This window comes from Galeopterus variegatus, unplaced genomic scaffold, assembly GCF_000696425.1.
Source record: "Galeopterus variegatus unplaced genomic scaffold, G_variegatus-3.0.2 Scaffold2012, whole genome shotgun sequence".
NCBI classification, from domain to species: Eukaryota; Metazoa; Chordata; class Mammalia; order Dermoptera; family Cynocephalidae; genus Galeopterus; species Galeopterus variegatus.
The window spans coordinates 187,057-200,854 of NW_007728123.1; the positions used below are offsets into that span (position 1 = coordinate 187,057).

At 47.3% G+C, this 13,798-nt stretch overlaps 2 protein-coding genes across 2 annotated transcripts in view; both read right to left on the bottom strand.

Moving 5' to 3' along the window:
* Positions 1 to 13,798, bottom strand: part of MUSTN1 (musculoskeletal, embryonic nuclear protein 1) — a 64,040-nt gene that overhangs the window by 10,882 nt on the left and 39,360 nt on the right. The gene's annotated exons all lie outside the window — the stretch shown is intronic.
* Positions 1 to 13,798, bottom strand: part of LOC103596443 (transmembrane protein 110) — a 56,567-nt gene that overhangs the window by 3,323 nt on the left and 39,446 nt on the right. Inside the window, exons 2-5 of the mRNA XM_008580076.1 lie at positions 11,422 to 11,470; positions 8,352 to 8,447; positions 6,417 to 6,538; positions 553 to 665 (exon numbers count right to left, since the gene is read on the bottom strand). Coding sequence (XP_008578298.1) covers positions 553 to 665; positions 6,417 to 6,538; positions 8,352 to 8,447; positions 11,422 to 11,470 — 380 coding nt within the window. The remainder of the gene's footprint in view (positions 1 to 552; positions 666 to 6,416; positions 6,539 to 8,351; positions 8,448 to 11,421; positions 11,471 to 13,798) is intronic.

Sequence of the window (13,798 nt, forward strand, 5' to 3'; positions counted from 1 at the left end):
AGATCTGAGCCACTTCTTCTGAAGGCCCTTCAGCTGGTTTCATGTGGGCGTATGGAGGCGAGCAGGAGAGGCTTATCTGCACAGTACTGGGGTCAGAGGGCAGAGGTCAGGGCCGAGAGCATCTGTGAGCTCCCCAGGGCATCAGCACACTGGTCACAGACCCAGAAGCTGCCTGTGGCACCAAATGACTCAGTTAAACCACCAGCCAAGAGAGGTGTGTGAGGACATCTGCAAATGGAGAGATTTACAGTTGCAAGGCCTGAAGAGTAGTATCAGACCTGAGGGCCAGGACTGTATTTTCTCTAGCTTTATACATCACAAGGCTTAATCTAGAGCAGAAATTTACATAAATGAAGTGGATGGATGCTAAATTAAAGAAAAACAAACTTACAAGTAGTTGCCATTATCAGACTGAATCCAGGGTACATTCATGGAGTGAAAAACAAAAACAAATCTGGTTTTCCAATAGGGCTGGGGGATATGGGTGATGGGGTAGGAAGTACTGTGTGCTTAGCTTATCAAGGAGCTGCAGAGCAGAGACGAGAGGCAAACCTTTTTCCACTGCAGTATTAGGAGGACGATGAAGACAACGGATTTTTCAAAAACCATGATCACGATGTAAAGAGCGCACTGCCCGACCCAAGCTCCACACTGCAGAGGGTCTCCTGCAGGGAGAGGCGGTGCTTAGTCACGCGGGGCCCAGGCATCGAGTGAGACAATGCCATCCCCAACAGTTCCTGGTGAGCCCTCACACCCCTACCCACACCCCACAATCCTGACTCTAAAGGTACTTACTGAGCCTCCCAATGCCCTACGATCACCTCATTCTTAACAGACAAATGTACTGTTTTAAATAAAATCAGAGAATTTCTAATTTGGAAATACCAGAATGGTCTTCCTTCTGAGATTCTAAGATAGAATTTAAAAGCTCTAAAGTTAGTAAGTACTCATTGCTGGAGTTCAGAAAAGCTGGTTCTTTCTGTACGCTGGCAGCAGAAGCTGTGTTAAGCAAGACTGCTATTATTATCTGATGTTGATTTTTCCAGTGACTAGTGCTTATCCTTCCTTCCTTCTGTCCATGAGAGGACTGATATTTGTGAATTATGAAGGCAGTAATCATCTTTGTTCGTCACCTACCTTTCCACCTCCCATCCCGTACCCCACTCTCCCCAGCCCTGTCCCTGATGCCCTTAGCCCTGAGAGCAGAAATCTGATTCTGGAGGAATTCAGATTCTGACTGTCTAGTAGAGGTGACCTCAAACACCCTGGCTAGGGACAAGGAAGAGAAGACAGAAGCCCTCAGGGCAAGGAGTGGGAGTGATGGGCCAAGGCCTGGGCCTATGATAAAGGTCCATCTGTGATTCCATCAGTCACCATGCATGAGAAACTGAGCAACCCAACAATCCATGCTGGGGCACATGCAGGCCCTGGAGTGCCTTCAGAATGCTTCACAAGGAAGGATGGAGGATCAGCACCCCTCAGGAATGATCCTTTGACATTCAGAACCCTAGGGATGGGCCTCAGGGAGCCACCACACAAGCCTCCTCAAAGTAGGAGACCCATGGGAGAGTGGGGTATAGGGGAAGCTGCCTGGGGTTGGCCTCCGAAGCTCTGTCGGAGATGCCTGACCACAGCTGGCCACAAGAGGTGGTGGAAAGTAACACTGCAGGAGAGACAAAGACCCCATTCCAGGCTGTGAGAAGGGAATTTGGCCCAAAGAGAAATCTCCAGCTTCTCATTGATGGAAGCTCTGTCGGAGATGCCTGACCACAGCTGGCCACAAGAGGTGGTGGAAAGTAACACTGCAGGAGAGACAAAGGCCCCATTCCAGGCTGTGAGAAGGGAATTTGGCCCAAAGAGAAATCTCCAGCTTCTCATTGATTCTACAATCCCTGTCCAGGCACCCACGCTGGAGGCTCCCATCCCTGCCTGAACCTGCCAACTGTACACAGTGGAAGCACAAGTGAATGCCTTTATGCAGCTGTAATGGACAAAACACCAGGCCATTGCCTTTTCTGGAAAACCCCGGGAGAAGTGTGGTGGAAAGCATGCAGAAACATATCAGTTGACCATTCTGAGGTCTACCTATTTTCACTTTTGGGAAAAGAGACATTTGAACCAAAAAAACCATTTCAGAAGCACAATCTCTCCTTGCTAGATTGTTAATGAAGTTTTGCAATCTTTTCACTAAGTCACTTGACGTTAATGAGAAAAGTTCTCAAAGATAACAGATGAAAGTATTTGTTAAACACCATTACGTAAGACTGGGAACAGTCTGACAGAAAGCGCTACTAGGAAATATCTCTGAATCAGGACTGGTGTGTTTAAAAGTCAGCAGAACAAGTGGCACCAGTTATTTCCTAGCAAAAGAACACACACTTGCTCTGATAAAGGAAATAATCAAAATGAAGGTTTTTCAAAACTCACTGCCTTGGGATAAGTTTCAGGAACTGGATGTCGACATCTTGTTCTTTTTTTTTTTTTTCCTTTTTGTCTTTTTTCGTGACTGGTAACAGGATCGCAACCCTCAGTGTCGCGCCCGCACCGCGACCAGCAACAGGATTGCAACCCTCGGTGTCGCGCCCGCACCACGCTCAACCAGTGAGCAACCCTCGGTGTCGCGCCCGCACCACGCTCAACCAGTGAGCGGACCAGTCTGTACATGGGATCCGAACCCTCGGTGGGAGCGCCGCTGCACTCCCAAGCGCCGCACTCTACCGAGTGCGCCACCGGGCCGGCCCAGACATCTTGTTCTTGAGATAAATAATGTACGTGCTTAGAACTGCTGATTTGTTAATTAATGCATAACCTGGTTTTGAATAAGCCATTTAGATACTGTTAAGAATAGCTGGAGCATAATGCATCTGCTTCAGGTTGCACACAGATTGTAATCAAAAACCAATGATTGTGACTTTTGTGTTCCACAAGAAAAGGAAAACTGTACTTGGAGCTTTCCCCGCCTCCTGAAATTTCCTTTTGAAACTCATTTATAAAATGCTTTTGCTTGTAGTTGACTTCGGAGCACTTTCCAACTCTGTTGGCTTGTGTTTCCCGGGTTGATCCTCAAACTTGGCTTTCAATAAACCTTTGTAACATTATTTCTGCCTCGACAGCCCTGATTTTGGTCCACAGGACTGACAAAAGAGGAAAATGCTTTTCATCTGATCTGCCTCAGTTGCCACGATGCTCTTGGTTTCTGCTGCACAACTTAGCTGCAGCTGCCTCTTTTTCTCATTTAGAAGCTAAAATAAGACAGTTCACAAACACGGTGAAAAAAGACAAAGAGCATCTATAATCCCACTCTAACACATCATTTCCTCCTGTGCATCCAGATCACACATTGCCATAGTTGTGATGGGCGCACATGTGCCCATTTGTTTTCTGATTTGTTTCACTTGAAAGCCTTTCAAAAATTTTTTTAAAAAGAGGAAGAAACAAAACAAAATCCAAAAAATAAGGAAAGTCTTCCAAACATTCCCCATCATGGTCTCATTTTTAAAGGACAGATGTACCAAGCATTGTCTTTGGGTCTTGTTTTTTAATGCACTGGACAACCTCAGGTACATGCGTGTTTTGTTTTTGTGGGCTTATTCCCTCAGTGTAAGTCACAGGCACAGGGGCAAAAGGAGGGGACACACCTGTGTCAAGAGGCTTCCAGAAGGGAGCATTGGGTGGGGACAGGCAGCAAAGCCCAGGAAGCACTGTGACTGTGGGACACAGACCTCATTTTCAGGGTTTCCATATGGGAAAGAGCAGCCTGATCATCAGAACCAGCCTCACCCTCAGGGCTGTGTGGCCAAGTCCACATTCTTGTTAGCAAGCTCATGTACCTTCTCTCCTAGAAACAAAGGGAGCCACCTACTTCTCCTTCATTTACCTGAAAAGAGAGCTGTGGGGACTACGTGGAATTACTGCCTCACATGGACGGGCAGGTTAACAGGTGTGGTAGGTGGAATAACACCTTGCAAAGATGCCCACTTCCTAATCCCCAGAATCTGTGATGATGTGACATTGCATAGCAAAGGGAGAATTATGGCTGCAAACAGAGTTAAGGTTGCTAATCAGCTGACTCTCAGATAGGGAGAGTATCCTGAGTGTCTGGTGGGCCCAATGTAATCACGGGAGCACTTTAAAGTGAAAGGAGGTGACAGAAGGTCAAAGTAATGCAATGTGAAAAGAACCCAACCTACTGTTGCTGGCTGTGAGGACGGAGGAAGAGGGCCACAGCTAAGAAATGCAGGTGGTGTCCAGAAGCTGGAAAGGGCAAAAAACCCCACCTCCTCTAGAGACTCCAGAAGAAACCAGCCCTACTGACACCTTGATTTTAGTCCAGTCAAGGAATGCAGATGGTGTCCAGAAGCTGGAAAGGGCAAAAAAAACCCACCTCCTCTAGAGACTCCAGAAGAAACCAGCCCTACTGACACCTTGATTTTAGTCCAGTGAGACCCATGTTGGACTTGTGAAGGAAAGAACTGTAATGATCTGTGTTGTTTTAAATCACTAAGTTTGTGATCATTTGTTACAGTAGCAACAGAAAACAGAAATGGACAAATAGAAAACAACACGTGACTGAGGAGACACATTATCCTTCCTCTGCCTGGAGGTCCTTGATGAAGGACAGCTTTTTCTGGAGACACCTGGCTTGAAGACTCTGGTTCCCAGAGGCAGTGGAGGGATGATCCAAGGGCAGTGGCCAAGGCAGCACAAGCGAGGAGGAGGAGGTTCCAACACAACCACTGCCTTCTTCCTTCCCATCTGCTTTTGGGAACGCAGACAAATGTGTTTGGGAACAAGTGGTACCACAATGCCTGGTGTATCAGGACCATACCTGATCTCAACTTCCAGGTCACTGACTGGTACGTGCACCTAAGCACGGTCAGCTACATTTGAGTTGAGAGCCCTGCCTTCAGAAGAGATCTCAACAGCAAAGGAGGAGTTATGAACACTGCTCATACAGGTGGTGGGAGGGTTCAGGTGTTCTGGTGCAGCAGGTATGAGGCCCCCCAACCATGCACTGGCTGGGTGAGTTCTGGGCATCTCTAACTCCTCTGGGTGCCTGTTCTATAAACGAGGCTGCTGCTGCATTGGTCCATGTGTGCTGTGCTTCGATTCCATCCTGCCAGCTGAGGGAACAATGACTCGGAGCTTCTCAGAAGCCTTCTCTGGCGCCACAGGAGGCACATGCTATGTGTCGGACACTATCCTAAGTCAGTGACTCATCAGGCATCAAGTAATGGGGCTAAGAAAAGCCCTCCCCTGAGCTCACCTCCCCTGTGTGGAGACAAACAATTACTTAAGATTTCTAGAAATACCCAAGGCACTCACAGCCAGCTCCACGAATCAGCTCCCTTTTTAAAGTGTCAGTCCCTTGTGAATCTTCAGCCATCTAGGAGTGAGTGGCCCTTGGGCCCAGAGCCATGAGCTCTTTGGGAGGCGTGACCAGGAAATGAGGGTGGGATCCAGAATTCCATCCGCATTCCCTCCCTCTTGTCCTGTGAGCCCCTCTCAGGGCAAAGGCTCCACTGATGCGGCTCCAACTGAGAAGAGGAGCTCCTGCCTGCAGACAGCAGGGGCCAGCTGTGAAGGTGGGAAAGAGCTGATGTTATCCCTTAGCCCTGGCCTGAAACCCCAGAGGGCAGTAAGGGTCCCAAGAAGGCATCTCTCACCAGCAGCCCTGTCAAGGTCACCTCCAGCTGTTTCTCGTGCTCAGAGCCAGCACAAGGGCAGCTTCCTACCCAAGTTGTATCCCATGGGGTCTGGTGAGATGGGAGTGGTCATTGTCGGGCCAGCATCCACGAGTCACCTGTTTTAAGCTGTGTCTCTGAGTAAGGCTGGACCTCCTGTCCCTGGTGACTGGCATCTGCCAGATGCTGGGGGGAGGGAGCAGGGGACAGGCAGGGATGCAGCCTTGAGTCTCAGCCATGTGAGCTCCACTGTGTCAGTGGAATGGCCCAGAGACAGGACAAGCACAGACATGCAGCAGAAAGAGGGACAGGATATCCCACCTCCCTACTGAACATCTCCAAAACACAAGAACTGCTCACACTTCTCTAACATGGTGGGCATGTGTGCGAGCTCTATGGGAAGCTTGGCAGAATGAGGCAGCCTTGTGGCCCTGCTGGTGGGTCCATTTATGCCCTCTGGTAGAAGAGGCAAACATTCGGTTCCTTCTCTGAGACTAGTGTGTCTCCTGGCACCTTCCCTGCCACAAAGCTGAGAACCTTGGCCATGAAGCAGGCACCCACACCCACAGGACTGTGGCACTCAGATCCCAGAATCAGCCCCTCTGCCACAGAGGAGATAGCCACCAGCTCCCAAACCTTCTCTGCATCCACCTTCCTGGTGGGCTACAGAGGGAAAGGAGCAGACCCCCCGCTCCAAGCAGCTCCCACCACGCCGTGTCCAGTGTATGTTACCATATTCGCCAAAACGCAGGGACTCCCACTGCTGCCACTCCACCAGGACGCTGACGGCACGCACACCCACGTAGATGAGCAGCATACCCACGGTGGCATCCAGAAGAAAGTTGATGAGGTACCTGTGAGGAGAGGGCGCACTGCATGGTGAGGGAGCAACAGCCACTGTGCAGGGCTCAGTGTGGTGTCCACCAGGGCCTGCCGCCAAAGCTGACGCAGGTGTGGCCCGGGGAGAAGCCGACTCACTGGCATTCTGTCCCTTGTTCCAGGGGCTGGTAGCCTTTGATATGCCTGTGCAAGAGGCTACGCCTCTCACTTCCGGGGGCTCCACAACAACCCACTAATGCTCATCAGGAGTTGAACAACTTGTGGGAGGGGTGGGGAAGGAACGAAGAAACCTAAAAACCTCAAGCATTTTCAGGTGAAGATTCAACAGAAGACAGAGTACCCGGAAGCAGCCAAGGAAATCAACAGGAAAACATAATTGACAAAAACAATCTGTTCAATGACTCTATTCACTTCTAACCCACATGCGCCCTGTGATAGCGCAACTGCACCAGGGCAGTTCAGAAAAATGGTCTCTGCAGTTCTCAGACAAAGAGGGCAGGGCCATGTGGCCCTCGCTCATCCCTGTCTGGAGTCAAGTGCAAGCAGAGCTTGTACACTTTAAAGAGAGGGCTTTACTTCCCATGGCAAGATGGCCGGAGGGAGGGGAGCAGGATCAGAAGGGCATGCCCATGCTGACCACATGCTCTGTAAGGTCTGTTTCCATCAGACACAAAATCTTTTCCCTCACTGAGGAAAGGCCCCTTGCCCACCTGCCCGCCCTCAGTGCCCTGTACCCAGATCCAGCTGAGCACTGCGGACCACCGGCCCCAGCTCTCTACGGAAGGCAAAGTGGGAGACACAGTCACTGGCTCAGGTACTGACCCTCTGAGATCCCACTTGGCTCTGAAACCCCTGCAGATAAGCTCTGGACACCACAAGACCCAGCTGTGGTGAGCCCGCAAGTTGCCGAGGCCTGGGCTTTGGTGACATGCACAGCTTTCTGATACCAGAGGGAGTGCACTATGCTTGGGTCAGGAGCAGCGAGCAAACCAGCATGGAGACTGACAGGCAGCATTTCTCCTGCTTGCCCTTCCTCTTTAAAATCACAAGGGGTCACTCTCAGACCAGAGATGACTGGAATAGTGACTGCTTCCCAGGCAATTTGCCCCTGGCCCAGGCTATGCTGCTCTCAGATACTTAAATCTAATTGGTGTGGAGAGTTTTTCACACCTCAGCTCTTAGACCTGAGCCCCACCTTGAAAACTGCAAGGACCACTGAGGCACACACAGGCCTTCTGCTCATCCACTCACTCACAAATATTTATTGAGCCTTCTGTATGCCAGGCCTTGGGAATAAAGGTAAAGCTCTCTACTCAACACTGGCAGACAGCAGGGCATCCTGGCCTAATTAAGGTTTCAGACAGATTGCTCTGGGGCTGTGTGGAAGGCACACTGTGTTGACAAGGTGAAACAACCCATGGTTTTCAGGTCAACTAGGTCAATGATGGTCAACAACAGTTTTGACCCTGAGTGTCTGATGCCACAGAGAAGCCCCCATGTGTCCTGTTCCAGCACAGAGACACTCCTGCAGGGCGTTATCCTGCCCTGCCAGGGGCTGCTTGAAACCTGGGAGACATAAGGGCACTAAAAAGGCTAAAGACTAAACTTGGATTGCTTAGTAGAAAGCCAATACATGGGGCAACTGTCACCATGCAAAGCCCAAGAGCCAACTGATGGCGCTGCACACGAGCTCATGCTGGCATGCATGGGATACCTCTCGGGGGAGCACAGGGCTAGAAGGGGTGGCTCTGGCAGCAGAAAGCAAGGCCAGCCTACATTTTCAGTGGAGGGGTGGGTGGTGTTTGCACCCAAACATGGGCCACTCACAGTGAACAGGGGTCCTCTTCGGTGAGATCTGCTAGGTATACGTTTGCAAAGTGGATGAACAGCATTCCTATGGCTTGTTTGGAAGTGTCTAAAAACCTGTACAAAACAGAACCAGCACTTGTTATCAGTCTGACAGGAGGGTAATATCCAACTTGGGGAAAATGAGGAGTCTGAAAACGGAAAAGCTACCCAGGAGACCTCAACCTTCCAATTACTAGTCACCTCTTCCTGGGGCTTTCAGTGCTAACTCGGGCTTGGCATTTCAGCCACCTTTCAAAACCTTCAATAACAATGCCTTGGAAATCCCCACAAGGCCACCGATTAGTGATATTTCAAATATGTGTTTTTAATTTTTCATTTTTTGCTACTTCAAAATGAAATGCTTGATCACTGCTTTGTGATGAAGCCCAAGATGCCTCTATTTTAAAGGGCTCCTATTCAACTTCACTCACAATGAACTAAATTATGTGCAAGATTAACAAGTCTTGCTCAAATCCAGCACTGAGTTGAGACCCTAAACAAATTTCTGCTGCTACCATTTTAACAATGGGTAGATCAGCAGTAGGCAAACTTTTTCTGTAAAGGGCCAGAAAGTAACTATTTTAGGTTTTGTGGGCTATACGTTCTCTGTCACGATAACTCAACCTGCCATTGGAGCGTGAAAGCAGCCATAGATGCTGCTATTCCCACACAGATCAGGCTTACAGGTGGTAGTGTGTCAGACCCTGGGCTACATGACAGGCATTCCAGAAAAAAAAGAAAAAACAAGGGTGCTAGTCTTTGAGACACACTGTCACCCCGACCACATGGCAGAGGCATGGTGGAGACAGCATGTACCTTCAGTGTCTGTGTGAGAGCACTTAGAGGCCACTCGTGATCATGGCTGTCTCGCCTGGCCTCCTGGCTGGGCATCAGCTATGGGGCCTCTCGGCTGGAACGGACTGTAAAGATTATCCAGGCCCACCCCGCAACTGAGGCTTGAAAAGCATTCCCTAAACTCTCTGAAGGGAGAAGTCACCAAAGGCCATTGTGTGTAAGACACAGAGAGTCCCCCAGACTTGAGGTGGGAGTCACACATTCTAAAGGTAAATAACCAGATTTGAGAGAAACCGATAAGGGAGAAAATAAAAATAAGAATCATCAAAGTTAGGCAGTAATGCATTTAAGAACAAGGAAGCACATGATTAAAATTTTAGAAAGGGGCCTTGATCACAGTGACTTATTGAAGTTTCCTCGGAAGGGGAAAATGGCTATTTTGTTAGGGCAGACCTAAGGCAGCCCCAAAAGGCAGCTTCTTGTGGACATCATTTTGTCCTGAAGAGCTGGCTGTATCCCTCCAAGTGTGGTTTTTTTTTTTTTTTGATTTACCAGCTGTGGTAAATCAGCTGAAGATTTACCACCATTTTATGAAGGAAAAACTTCCTTTGCAGGGTCATCCTATGTGAAATAGATATGTTTGATATATATTATCAAGATATATATAAGAAATATATATTAGGTCTCTGCCCCTGGTTCTTGACACAGAGGTCCTAAACCCCTTGGAATTTCCTGAGTGACAGAAGTATCTTTAGTTCCAATGAGGGACTCTTGGTGGGCTCCTGGATAGCTTCAGGATGGGGGCTGGTCACCAGAAAGAACAAGGCATGATTAGAAGCTCTCTGGGGAGAAATGGGGCTAGAGATTGAGTTAATCAATCATGCCTGCATGATGACACCTCCATAAAATCCCTAAACTACAGGGTTTGGAAAGCTTCTGGGCTGTTGAACACATCCACATTCCAGGAGGGTGGCACACTCCAAATCCATACATACAGAAGCTCCTGCATTTGGGACCCTTCCAGACTTTGCCCTATATACCTCTTCATTTAGCTATTCATCCATGCTGTAGAATGGATGCCTCCCTAGCCTCACTGAGGCTTAATCCCCACTGTAATTGTTGAGGGTGGGAAATCCTATTATGGTAATTGAAAAGTGGGGTCTTGAAGAGGTGATTAAATTATAGGACCATGCTGTAGTGAATGGATTAAAAATGGTGGTCATGGGCATGGTTTGGGGGGACTTTAAAAGAAGAGTGCACGAGGAGGTTAGTCTCTCTCTGCTCCACCATTTTCTGCCATGTGAGACCCCTGGGTCACTGTCACCACCACCAAGACCCTCACCAGATGTCTTTCCTGGACTTTGGACTTCCCAGCCTTTGAAACCATAAGCAATAATATTTCATTTTCTTACAAATTACTCAGTTCCATATATTTTGTTATAAGGAACAGAACTGGACAAATACAATCTGTATCCTTTATAATAAGCCAGTAAATGTAAATAACTGTTTCCCCAAGTTTTGTGAACTGTTCTAGCAAATTACTGAACCTGAGGGGGGCTGGGGGAATCCCCAACTTTGCAGCCAAGTTGGACAGAGTGTATGGGTCACATCTGAAGCGGGAGGCAGTCTTGTGGGATTGAGTCCTTTACCTGTGGGGTCTGCACTAACTCTAGGTAGTTAGTATCAGGATTGAATTAAATTGTTGGATACCCAGTAGGTTTCCAGAGTGTTGGAAAACTAGTTGGTGTGTGTGTGTGGGGGGGGGGAACCCACACATTTGGTGTCAGAAGTGAGTAGAAAAAAAATAGTTTTCCTTTATCCTGGGACCAAGGAAGGCTAGTTTTGGGGGAGAGTAGCATTTATACGATATATTTGACTAATCTCCAAATTTAGATTTTTTTTGCTTACATAGGCAGACTATAGAATCCAAGAATTTAAACACAATCTAACAACAGGTAGACACAGATCAAGAAGCCTGAAGCAGCAAATGATGTATTTGTATTATTTTCCATCCTTCAAAACTGGGAAGCAGAGTGATCATAAAATAAAGACAGGGATCAAAAGTTATCTGGAGAAATAGAAGTGCTTTCATATTATACATAGTTCCTGATGATGAACTGAAATAAGGGATTCCAGACACTTTATGTTATGTATCATTTCTCACATTCCATCGCCTACCTACTCCACTCCCCTCCAAAAAAAACCCCATCAGAGTCAAAAACATTCTAGGAATGAGTTAACACTTAATATGTACCATATCCTCCATGGACGTCTTTCATGCTTTGGTTCTCTGAAGCGTTTGACTGAAAGAAAAGACAGACATCAGTTGCTTTCCAAAGCAGTAACATAAATCAAAATGCACATAACAAGTTGGGTTATCAGTTACTCATTGTTTACATTACTAAGCTAAGGTACTTTCTCTTTTAACATGTGACAATTACAATAAGCCTAGTGAAGGTGAAAGAGGCCCTATGTTTTAATAACCAGTATAGATAGACTCTTCAGAACTGGATACTTATGAAGAACAACTCCTCACAGAGTGTGGAAAACTGTATTTTCTTCTTCTTTGTGACAAGGCTCACTCAGATGTGTACTGGAAACAACAAAGTGCAACGTAACTGCCTCTAACTTCAGGACATGCTCTGTACAAGGAGAAATCCATGCATCCATCCATCCGTCCAAATGTTTACTGAGTGCCTTTTCCAAGCCAGGCACCGAGGACACAAAGGCAAAGTCAGTTGTCTTGCAACTAGGGGGGTAGACACATAACCACGTGATGTGGTGCTAGAGAAGAGTAAGTCTGAAGCAGAATGATAGCACAAGGGAAGGATAACCACCCTGCCTGCCTGGAGGAAGGGCAGGAGTTAGGACAGGCTTCCCTGATGGCGGAGGGTCAAGCCAGGCCCTGAAGGCTGGGTAAGAGTCTGGCAAATGGACCAGGGAGGGGAGAAAAGATACATTCTGGGCAGAGCAAACACCAGGAGCTCATAGGTACAGGGACATAGCATGGCAAAGGGTGTTTGACATAATTTCACTTGGATTCAAAAAAGTAGGTTAACAGGGTAACAAATTGAGCAGAGGCCAAATGAGGGAGCATCTCGAATGCTGGACCAAGGAGTCTGGAATGAATCCTGTAGGAAAGAAAAAGCCAGTGAAGAGTTCTAAGCAGAGTCAGAGATACGTTAAAAACAGCTCTGTTAATTGTGTACATGATGGATTTATGGGGGTGGAGAGGACTGAGGAAGGACACTGGCTGTGGTCACAGCATGAGGTAGCGGTATTCCAGCTATGGGAACAGTCAGCAGGAGTAAGGTGCTCGTTTAGCAACAACCGGATTGACCTCGGATGGCCAAGGACTCAACAGATTTACACCCGCACCACGGGTCTGCAGACACAACTGTTTGAACAAGAGGAAATAAAAAGTTTCAAAGCCCTAGGCAAGTATTTTCACAATGATTCTATCTATTAAAACAGACATTGAAAGTGCTGCCTGTGTAATGTTTTCCCACACAGAACGACTGAGGAAGAAACAGACACCAATGTGAGCCCAGGGAAGATGGCTCGTTCCTTGTGGTAGCAGGCAAGAACTTACTTCTGGAAGAGTCCCAAGCTGCCTATGAGGGTGCAGGAGGAGGTGGGAGGTGGGGGTGGGGAGGGGCAGTACCCAAATCAATAAACCCTACTCTGAATAAACACAAGCGGTCTGCACTTTATAAAGCAAGGACAGACTATACAAAGAATTGAAATAATAAGGCTGGTTTAGAGAGACATGTTGATAGGGAGAGACCAAAAAAGCGGGTGGAATTGTAAAGACGTCTGTCATCTTGTTGACACACTACAGATCCAAACCTCAGCAAAGCCAAAGAATCTGGAGTTGAGGCCAAGAGGTTCTGCTCATGCGAATGGCTCTCAAAAGCAAGCAGCTCCCTCCCACAAGCTCTCCAAGTCTCACGGAGGGACTGGGGTTCAGGAAGGAGACGCAGAGGAAGTGACCTAGAGGGAAAGCCTCCAGTAGGGGCCAGAGCCACTTCATGCTCATATGTTCTGCCTAAGGAGAATGTGTCTTCTTCAGTATAAAATAAAGACCATCACATTCATGAAGAGAAAACAAACAAACAAAAAGGCTATCTACAAACTAAGGAACCAACAAACACAGAAAACAAACAGTAAATCAGAAAGCAAGGAACAAAACACACCTAAGACAACCAAACAATCAATAAAATGCTAGGAATAAATCAACACTTTTCAATAACAACTCTTAATGTAAAAGGCTTAAATTCCCCAATCAAAAGACACAGACTGGCTGACTGGATTAAAAAGGAGGACCCAACTATATGCTGCCTTCAAGAGACCCACCGCACCCATAAAGACTCACATAGACTAAGAGTGAAAGGACGGAAAAAGATTTACCATGCAAACAGAAAAGAAAAACGAGCTGGAGTAGCTATTCTTATATCTGACAAAGTAGACTTTAAACTAAAAACCATAAAAAGAGACAATGAGGGACACTCCATGTATTTTCTCAGACCACAATGGATTAAAACTAGAAATCAATAACAAATGAAATTCAGGAAACCATACAAACACATGGAAATTAAACAGCATTCTACTTAATGACATATGGGTCCAAG